We start from the raw sequence: 10,611 nt of genomic DNA, 5'->3' as shown, positions 1-10,611 counted from the left end.
TCAAATCGCACATCGTTAAAACAACAATTACGATATTATCGCAGATGATATATATCGCACACCCCTAATGTGAACATAAACTATCTGCAAAGTTGTGAAGCCGACAGTGCCTTCTATGTATTGACAAGTATCCAGGGCTGTCATTCCGTCATGGCAATGTTTCGTTTCCGACGCGCTGTTCGCGGTAGACCAATCCAGAGCCAATCTGTCTACGGCTCTGGACCAATCACAAAGGACTGCGCCATCTGACCAATCACAGCAGTGAGGGCTCACGGAAAGGAGGGGTTTAGAGAGACTGATTCTTTGAAGTGCTTCGCCCGAGTCATTTACGAATAATGTAGAAATTAGGTAAAATTAAATCTATTTTTGGAGAAAACTAACGTGTTTTTTGACCTTGCATGCATGTAAACCTGTTTTAGGAGACTCATAAAACAATATTAGCAACCTTAAAAATGGCATAATAGGGGCACTTTAAACAAACACTCTGAAACACCACTTCCCAGTTCATTTTGCGCCTCAGAAAAGAACTGCATTCTGTTGCTGTTTTGGTCAAATTGAGGTGAAAATGAGCTTATGTGCTGTTTGTGTGTTTAAAACACTTAATTTCCAAAATATTGCAATAGTATTTATATTTCCAGTCAGTGGATTTGTGTTTTAGTAATACATGACACAAACCCTGAACTGACGGTGACAAATATAACATGTAATACTAGGCCTGTCGCAATAATCAATATATCAACTTATCGCACAATATGACTTCAATAATTTTTGGTGACGCAACATATCGCCCATTATATTTACTTAAAAAATTTATGTCACCATGTTTTGTACATTCCACTTGTGCCAGTGTCTTTTGCAGCTTCTCGTACATAACGTGGTGTAGTCATGAGGTGCTAGTTCAAATTAAAAAAATGCTTCTACAAAAAAAGTTTCATCAAGTTTGTGTTTTTCAGCAATAGTGTGCACCCTTAATTTACAGAGAAAAGAAGGTCAGGGAAAATCTGTAGATGGAAAAATCTCCAGACAAGACATTTTAAATTTTTTCTGCTTACTTTGCACTTTTTATTCAGGTTTTTTAAGGTATCTAATATTTTGATACTTAATTTCCATGATCTAAATATTCTTAAAAATTCAAAGTTTGTTGTCATTTGGAAGTGTGTAGGCCTTATTGCATTATTATGCTGTTGCGTTATGATTATATAGTCAGTGGCATAAAATGGTCTTTAAAATGACAATAATATCGCTTATCGCAATTATTTCTGGGGCAATATATCGCACAACAAAAAGTTGTTATCGTGACAGGCCTATGTAATACAAATAATAATCCCAAATATCCATCAGTGATGTAACAGGACACAGCTTCAGCATCACTGCAGTGAGAATTTGTGAGTGATAATTCAAAAGAAAAAACTTAAAATAAAATAATAAAAATGTATAAATTAAATTAAAAAATAAATAAATACACACTACTATTCAAATTTTTGGGTCAGTAATATGTTTCTTATGCTCAACAAGGAAGCATTTATTTGATCAAAGCTTTTTTCAGGATTCTTTGATGAAACAAAGTTTGGAGAACAGCATTTATTTAAAAAAAAAACATTTTAATTGTCTTTACTGTCATTTTTTTTTCTTTTTAGAATAACATGCTCAAATAAATCATTCAAAATAACACCAGGAACGTGTGTTGAGAAAGTAAACAGTGAATTTTGATTCAACCTTAACTAAAGTCAGAATCAAACAAAGTATCGACAGATCTTTTCTTCCATATTGTGATGTACATCCGAGTGAAACGGTTTAGTGAAAAAGAAAAAATGTACGACGGGGACCTGGTTCTCTGCATCGGTTGTTGATTTGATGGAAGCGGATAAGCTGAATGTGAGCTTGCAGTGGATAAAGAGTCGGGGCTTAAGCAAAATAAATGATTGGAAAAGCCAATCACCAGAGAAAAGTCTTTGTCATTTTACCGGAAGGTCAAATTAGGTTATTTCAGTTAACTCTTTCCCTGCCAAACACAGAATTTTCCAGGTTTCCGTGTTTTCACTGTTATACACTCGGGGGCGCTATTACGCATCTCCTGAATGAGTCCAGAATCTCTCGATCAAAAAATGTAATGAAGACGCAGAAACGAGCGATCTCATATGTAAGCAGATGCATATGAAAAATAATACGATCATCAACAATAAACAGCATATAAATGAAAACTGCCTAAAGTTACACAGTGAAATGTCAATCCCGGAAGTAGTAAAGGACTGTGAAGCTTTAGGGGTGTTGATGGAAGCGATCTACTGCATCTTTGCTTTGATCATCGAACTGAATATGATCCAGATGTAGTATTTGATAAAAAAAAAAAAAGAATGCTTGAAGCTGGAATAAAACAGATTTTTTTTTTTTAAAGTAGAGGCTCTGATCTTTATTTTGATGTATGTTCAGATATTTATACAAAAAATATTCTGGGGGCCATGAAATATTATTTAAAATGATAAAAAATGCTGGCGGTGGCTGGCAACTAACCCTATAACGCTGGCAGGGAAACCGTGAATCGTTACATTAAGATCAATAACTTGCATTTAGAAAATCATGTTTCATTTAATGTTTATGGTAGATATTGCCATGGTAGCATAAGTTTGTTGTTTCCCCAAGTGACAGAAAACAGGAAACTTGCCTCCTAACACACTGAGAATCTTCCTGTTTGAGAAAACAGTCTTACTCTGTGTTTTATCAGTTGTTACTGTGGCAGCAGATCATTGCAAACACAAGGCACAGGTGTTTCACAGTGGCATGTGTACAAATCATTAACACCACCACAAACCATGGCAACATAACACTTCAAGATGAACTGAACCATGCAAGAACACCTGTACTGTCCTTCAAACAAGTATGAAAGAAATATACGAAATTTGAAATCTGGTTACTTTTTTTCCCCTTTAAATTCATTTAATGTTTCATTAGGTTTGTCAGTAGGCTTAAAATGTAAGCATGTTGAAAACTCTGTAATCTTATTTCAATCTGCATACTTGTCATTCTTTACAATCAAACCATGAGTCACAGATTAATGTGGACTAATGTCCACTGATGTTTCCTAGTTGTTGCCAGCAGTGTTTGTTTAGATCCCAGCGGCGCAGTGGTTGAGTTTATGGGCTGATTTGATTAGACGTTCATAATAGTCATGTACTCCCAAAAGTATTCCTATAATAGTTCTCTGTTTCTAACCATATAAGGACCTTCGACCTCGTCTACAACCTCGCTCTGTGTGAATTGTGCTGTTTACATCCGTGCCGTAGTCCTCTCTTTAGTCCTCACCACATGTTTTAGTAATCAGACTTGAAAAAGCTTCACAAATCTTCAGTCTTCGGATGTGAGCGATTCAGAGCTGCACTGTTAACTGACACCTAGAGCAGATGGCACGTTCAGATGAATTGTGGGTAGTGAACAGTAGAAAGCTTTGGTGAATTGGCAGCAAACATGGGTGACGCACTGGAGAGGGAGAATTTCCACACTAAAAAGCCAAAGACATTTAGGAAAATAATAAAACACTCATGCACGCGGACGTTTTATACATCTTATACAAGATGCAACTGAACAAGTTACGGATTGTTTTAAGCAAATTAATACTACTGGAGGCATATGGACAGAACATATGAAACTACTTTTGAATGCCTGTTTTATTAAAACATGTTAGAAAGTACACTGGCCTCAAAAGGTATTTGGACACTTAAACCACATTTAAATGTCATTGCATTAGAGACAAGATACAACTGAACAAGTTACGGATTTTTTAATATAATATGACTATATAAATTGCAAATTACTACTAATGGAAGCATATGAACAGAAAACCAAAATAGAATATTTTATACAATATAAAACTACTTTTGAATGACTGTCAATGAAGCAGGGCCATTATAGATTTGAATTTTAAAGTTAGTCTTTTTTCATTTACATTTAGATTAGTTGTTCTTAGTTTTCAATCTGTCATTGTTAGTTTTAGTTTCGTTTTTTCAGACTTTTCTAGTTTTAGTATTTTAGGGCTGCCAAAGTTTATTGGTTTTATTAAAAATGTTTAACAGCTGTGTTAAACATTAATTTCTTAGCACAGTCTAGTGTTATTGCCGTCTAGTGGCATTTTCATGTTTAATGTAGGCCGTTTGTAATGGTTTCAAGTTTTAGAATGTATCAGAAATTACAAATTAATTTGTGGCCATTTTTGTTTTATTTTAAATCATTTGGGAATCGTGTCATTTGATTTTAGTTTCAGTTTAGAGTACATTTGGAAGATGTACTTAAGTTTTTCAGTTATGTTTTTTTTTTCAGTTAATGAAAAATGTTGTCATTTAATTTTTTTTGTTAAAGTCAGCATGAAATGAACATGCAGAAATATGTATCTGTTTTGTATATGCATGTTATAGATGTTATTATGAACAATGCATCCATGTTTGTTTCAACTTGTTTGTTCCTTTTAATGTTTAAATGATCTTCCGGTGAAAATGACAAACTTCTCTCTGGTGACGATCTCCAATCAATCAACTTAAACTCGTTCCTGCACAATCAACAGAAGATATGGAATACAGAAAAAGATCTGGGTCTCACTTTAGTTTGGGGACCAATTCTCACTATTAGCTATGACTTTTGCCTCAATAAACTCCTAATTTGCTGCTTATTGATAGTAAGTTAGCTGTTAAGTTTAGGTATGGGGTCGGATTAAGGGATGTCATGCAGAATAAGGCATTAATATGTGCTTTATAAGTACTAATAAACAGCCAATATGCTAGTAATATGCATGCTAATAAACAACTAGTTGGCAGTGAGAATTGGACATTAACTAAAGTGTTACCAAGATCTGTCACTTCTTCCCTTTTATTGTGACTTTAACAATAATAATATTGCAATAGAGAAACATGCAGAACTGTATAAATACGGTATCTATCAACAAGGGCTAACTGCTAATGCTAACCAGCTAAACCTTGACCCCCGATCAAAACCACGTTCACACCCCTTACCCACTTCTACACTGATGCAATCGAGTTTCTTTTAAGTTGTTAAACTGCATGTCTGTCTGTTTTCTGTAGCTCCTCAGTTTCATCATCCTTATCTGTTACGCCGCGTCAATGTATGGCGGGTATTCAGCGGTGGCCATCTGTGAGATGGTCTTTGCCATCATCTTCTTCATTGTCTTCATGATGGAGCTGGACAAACAGTTCCTGGTGGTGAACTGGCTCTGGAGCGTGAGTATGAATTCACTCACACTCTTGCATCGTGGTCCAGCCTAGCATTGCGGTGGCGAGTTTTACACTCTTTCATTTTCTCTGATTGTCCCTTCAGGATCTCTTCCGCGCTGTAATCGGTGCAGCACTTTATCTCATTACCTCTCTCATCTGTGTGATCGGCGGATCTGGGGACGGGGCTCGCATCGCTGGTGGGGTGAGACATCTAACGTTCAGCATCAAATGCATGCTATATTTATATTTTTATGATCAAATCGGATCTATTAGTGCTTTATATCCTCCTCTGATTTTTGCACTACTGGCATCTGTTCATAATAACGCTCACTTTTTCTCGCAGGTGTTCGGTCTGGTGGCTGGGATCTTGTTTGCTTATGATTGCTACACAATCTTCTTGGACATCAAGAGCGGCAGACAGCATACAGCTGCTCCCACAGGTGCATGAACACATTCATTTATTAAAACATGTTAGAAAGTTCACTGGCCTCAAATGTTATTTGGACACTTAAACCTCATTTAAATGCCATTGCATTAGATATCAAATATCAAATCAAGCGTCAGCAGATTTTTAGTGGATATACTGTGTCAGCTCTCCAAAAATGAAAATTTGCTGAAAATGTACTCACCCTCAGGCCATCCAAGATGTAGATTAGTTTATTTCTTTTTTTTTATCACCAATGGATCCTCTGCAGTGAATGGGTGCCGTCAGAATGAGAGTCCAAACAGCTGATAAAAACATCACAATAATCCACAAGTAATCTACACCACTCCAGTCCATCAGTTAACATCTTGTGAAGTGAAAGCTGCTTGAATGTTTGTAAGAAACAAGTCCATCATTAATGTGTTTTAACTTTAGAGAAATGTAGCATTGCATCACTTGCTCAGCAATGGATGCTCTGCAGTGAATGGGTGCCGTCAGAATGAGAGTCCAAACAGCTGATAAAAACATCACAATAATCCACAAGTAATCCACACCACTCCAGTCCATCAGTTAATGTCTTAAATAATTAATTTAATAATAATTAAATAATTTATGCATTTAGCAGACGCTTTTATCCAAAGCATTCAGGCTATACATTTTTTACCACTGTGTCTTGTGAAGCCAAAAGCTGTGTGTTTGTAAGAAACAAACACATCATTAAAGCGTTTTAACTTTAAACCATTGCTTGTGGCCAAAATATGAGTCCATAATCCATAATAACGCTTCCTCCTTTAAAATCCATCCATCCACTGTTGTCCTTTCACATCAAAATCAACTGGCATGTTTCTTTAGAACTGTTATGGACTGTTTTCACTTGTAAACGGTGCTTGATTGGAGCATATTTCTCACCGGATTCAGATGAGATGACTCTTTCACTGGAAAAAGCAGTATTGTAGATAGAGGACTCATATTGTAGCCAGAAGCAGTGGTTTGAAGTTAAATACGTCTTGATGGGTTTGTTTCTTACAAAAATGCAGCTTTTGGCTACATAAGATGTTAATTGATGGACTAGAGTGGTGTGGATTACTTGTGGATTATTGTGATGTTTTTATCAGCTGTTTGGACTCTCATTCTGACGGCACCCGTTCACTGCAGAGCATCCATTGTTGTGAACTATTCCTTTAAGTTTACACAGGCGTCCTAGTGGAGTCTCCTACTGAACATCTCTTCATGTTCAGTATTTCTAATATTTCAATACCTAATCGAAAAATTTCTTGTTGTGAAATGTTTGACCTGAAACGTGTTCTTCCATCTTTCTATGAAATAAAAGCTCCTTGGTTTGATATTTTATCTAATGCAGTGACATTCATATATTTTATGTATCCTAATTCTTTATAGGGCCATTGTATGGACAGTATGCACTGAAGGAACATGACTAATTTCGTAAAACTAATTATTGAGACCTTAAAAATATTTTGAACCCCAATTAACCATTCTAAAAGAGAGGTGATATTTTAAGATGAATATGTGGAGGAATTAACATATAAGTCAGATTTATTTATAGGTAGATACATGTCTAATTAATAATAGTTTACTTCATAGTTTTATTGCTTTTTATTATTTTATTAAATTGCATTGAATTCCAAGATGTTTTTCCTTTAAGTGGGAAAATCAAAAAAAAAAATCTCATGTTTAAATTTCAATGTTATTAAATTTTTGAGTTATCTAAATATGAAAAAGAATCTTGTCTTACAGTAACATTCTAGGTTTAGTACAAGTTAATACTTCAGCGCTTCAGTCTGCATAAACAAAAACCATGTGTACAGTAAAGCACTTCCGTTAGATTTGTGTTTGTTTTTACAAACTGAGGGATGTGTTAACTGACAACACATCAACAGATGCCATCCATTTGTTCCTTTAACAAACTGTGACTTGAATGAAATGAAATGAAAACACATTTTCAATTAAACCTGAGAGTTTTCTGTCCCTCCACCGAAAGTCCATTACACCAAAACCTGATGAACAGATTTCATTTAGGCTTTCACTCACAGATAAAGATTGACAGATGCATATACAGAAGCTCAAACATACTTGCTTAATGCATGGGAATCAATGAGGTTTGTTTTTGCATCATAAAGACAGGTTTGATTTGAACTGGAGGTGACACGTGTTGTAACTCTCTTTGAACAGGTCGCTGAAGGCCGTCTGTGGGATGTTTACGACTGACATTTGGCATTTGAGCCAAACAGTTATTCTGACAGAGACGCCAGTGGCAACACTGGTATCTCACCGAAAGCTATGCCGTTTTACACGTCCGCTCTTAATGCTGTGTAACTATAACAACTTAACCTGACTAACTATTCCCCACTTATTTATTTTGCGTCTCCCTTTTTGTTTGCTCTCTTTGTTTTTTAACAGATGACACAGTTTGAATCTACCTTCCTCACTACAACATTAACAGCCACCAAAACATGGAGGACAAGTCTAGAAACGGCAAAAGGAATGAATTCCTGAGAGTTATCGCAAAGTTACCATGAGAGATGAAGACCAGAGGAATGCAAAAGGGACAAAACTTTACACAACACAAGAGGTTTATGTATAAAGGGATTTAAAAGTGAGATTAAAGAAACACCATATATGAAGGAACAGAAAGCTGTTGGCATCCAAGGATCCATTACCGTCGTCTTGGTCAGGCGGCTTTTGTTACCACAATTTATTTGTTGGCTTTGGTGGTTACAAAAGCACTATCACAACATTTAATAAGAGATAGGGCTAATAAAATCGTCAGATAAAACAAAGTTCAAAGTCAGTCCGTCTTCCCATTCTTTACTAGACAAAGACACATTTTGACCAAGTGATTTTAAACAAAGTGATTATTAATAAGTTGTGTTGGAAACTTGATTTAATTCAGTCTGGTGCTGTTTTTTTATGATGAAGCATGAAGGTTGCATAGGTTTGTTATGGGGTAAAATTTCAGTGTAATTCGTAACTGAAGCTAAATTCTAATAACTATTGATCGTTCTTGTGTTTTGTGCTTTAAAAAAGTTCGTTGTATAAGGTTAATCAAACAGGATTTGAGTCGGATATATCCAACTCAGGTGCGGTCAAGAAAAAGTCACACATTTAAAGGGATTTTCTCTTTCTTTAAACTGAAAAGGAATGAATCTCAACCCTAATATATTCCATGGTGGCACAGATTTGTACAGTAAAAAGTTTTAATGTCCATGTGTTTGGTACAATATGTTCATTTTCATTCATTGCCATTAAACCTGTTACCTCAAGAGTTGCTCAATATCTTGATGCCATAAGTATTTTTTGTTATGATTCTAATAATAAACTGATCACATATATTAATATATCTTCATTTACAGCCTCTATAGTTCAACCCTACTGAGGAATGTAGAGTAAGAAATACTAAAATAGCACTCGCAGTTTGTCAGCATTCATGATTTCCCAAGAAAATATTATGAATAAATATCTGTTCGCTAAGACTTTTTTTTTTGACGTGCATTAAAAGAGATTATTCAGAAGTATTTGAACCTCCAGTTATTCAAACGTGCTGTCAGAAGCTTGTCTAAGTCAGAGATTCATAAATCTGCAGTTTTAGTAAGACTCAATAATTTGGCCTGTTTTTTTTTTTAATCCATTTATAACATGTTTAAATTGTTGTAACCATTTATGAATGATATATTCCAATGTACGAAGACTGCCTGATTTTTCCTCTCATGTCTGTATTGTTTTTGCACCCTCAGCTCCACTCCAATGACTTCCTGAAAGCATTTATTTGTGAGATGGTTCTATAAAAAATGATAAACTCAGGATGTTCTGCTCTTTTTTTAAACGGACACTTTTAAAGAAACTGTTTATTGGATGTTTTTGGTTTTACAAGTACAGCATGTGGAAATAATTCTGCAGAATTTGTCTCTTTTTAACAGATGTGGCTGGTATTTGGATAACATTTAATAAAAGGCTGTTACAACGTGTTGAACTGCTACAAGTGTGCGTGTGTGCGCCCTTGCACCTCACTGAAGACACTGCATGAAGGACACGGTGCGCGCAGCGCCACCTGCTGGCGTGAAACCAATCATTTAGACTGCAAATAATATCACAAATTTACTTCATATTAAAAATATTTGCATAACTATTTTTTTACATTTAACATTTAAAAAAAAAGAGTTGCTATATTCAACGATAGACGGTTGGTTAGTCCAGGTGACTTGAATATTTGTCACTAGATGGCAGCATCTACATTCACTAGAGACAATCTTATTCTGTGGAGTTTTTTTTAAAGAGGTTAAGTCTTAGGTTTTTAAGAAACTGATGTATGTATTAGTTTTATTATGTAATGAATTAATTAATGCATTAAATAAATAAATGGCGAAAAGTTAAGAATGATTTTTTGTTTTGTAAAGCAATGGTTTCTAGAAAAAAAATCTTGAGTCTTAAATATTTCGATATAGGCTACTCTACACATACAACAGTTCATGTAACAGTTTCTTAGCAGACTGAAGTAATGGCTGATGAACATTTTAGGTAGGTCTATAACTAATTTTTAAATAAATAAAATTACCAATGAATAATATGTAATGATGTACATAAAAAAATTTACAATTTACAAAAAAGTTATTGATAAAACTGAGAGGGAGCATTCTGATAGGTTAATATTTCACTGTTTGCAACTTCATGAAGGTAAATAACCAGATGATTTGTTCATTTTCAAATAACTTCTCCATTCAAAAATGAATGATCTGGCTGTATACTGTAAGTAGCCCATGTAGCAAAACAAGTTATGAACTTTACAATCACAATATTATTAGATAGATGGATGGATGGATAGATGGATGGATGGATGGATGGATGGATGGATGGATGGATGGATGGATAGATAGATAGATAGATATAGACAGAGACAGAGACAGATAGATAGAAAGATAGATAGATAGATATAGACAGAGACAGATAGATAGATAG

The 10,611-nt window shown here is 35.0% G+C and overlaps 1 protein-coding gene across 2 annotated transcripts in view; it reads left to right on the top strand.

The window, feature by feature from the left end:
• LOC107678458 (proteolipid protein 2-like) overlaps positions 1-9,127 on the top strand; it is a 14,284-nt gene extending 5,157 nt beyond the window's left edge. The window contains exons 2-5 of one of the 2 annotated variants that reach the window (XM_016473732.1): positions 5,067-5,222; positions 5,320-5,418; positions 5,560-5,656; positions 8,059-9,127. In XM_016473732.1, coding sequence (XP_016329218.1) covers positions 5,067-5,222; positions 5,320-5,418; positions 5,560-5,656; positions 8,059-8,072 — 366 coding nt within the window. In that variant the 3' untranslated portion in view covers positions 8,073-9,127. The other variant, XM_016473733.1, reaches the window with a different exon arrangement.
• Positions 9,128-10,611: the final 1,484 nt, after the last annotated feature.

Source organism: Sinocyclocheilus anshuiensis, unplaced genomic scaffold, assembly GCF_001515605.1.
Source record: "Sinocyclocheilus anshuiensis isolate Anshui unplaced genomic scaffold, SAMN03320099.WGS_v1.1 scaffold112, whole genome shotgun sequence".
Lineage (NCBI taxonomy): Eukaryota > Metazoa > Chordata > Actinopteri > Cypriniformes > Cyprinidae > Sinocyclocheilus > Sinocyclocheilus anshuiensis.
The sequence above is the reverse complement of the archived record's forward strand: the minus strand, read 5'-3'. Positions and strand labels throughout refer to the sequence as shown.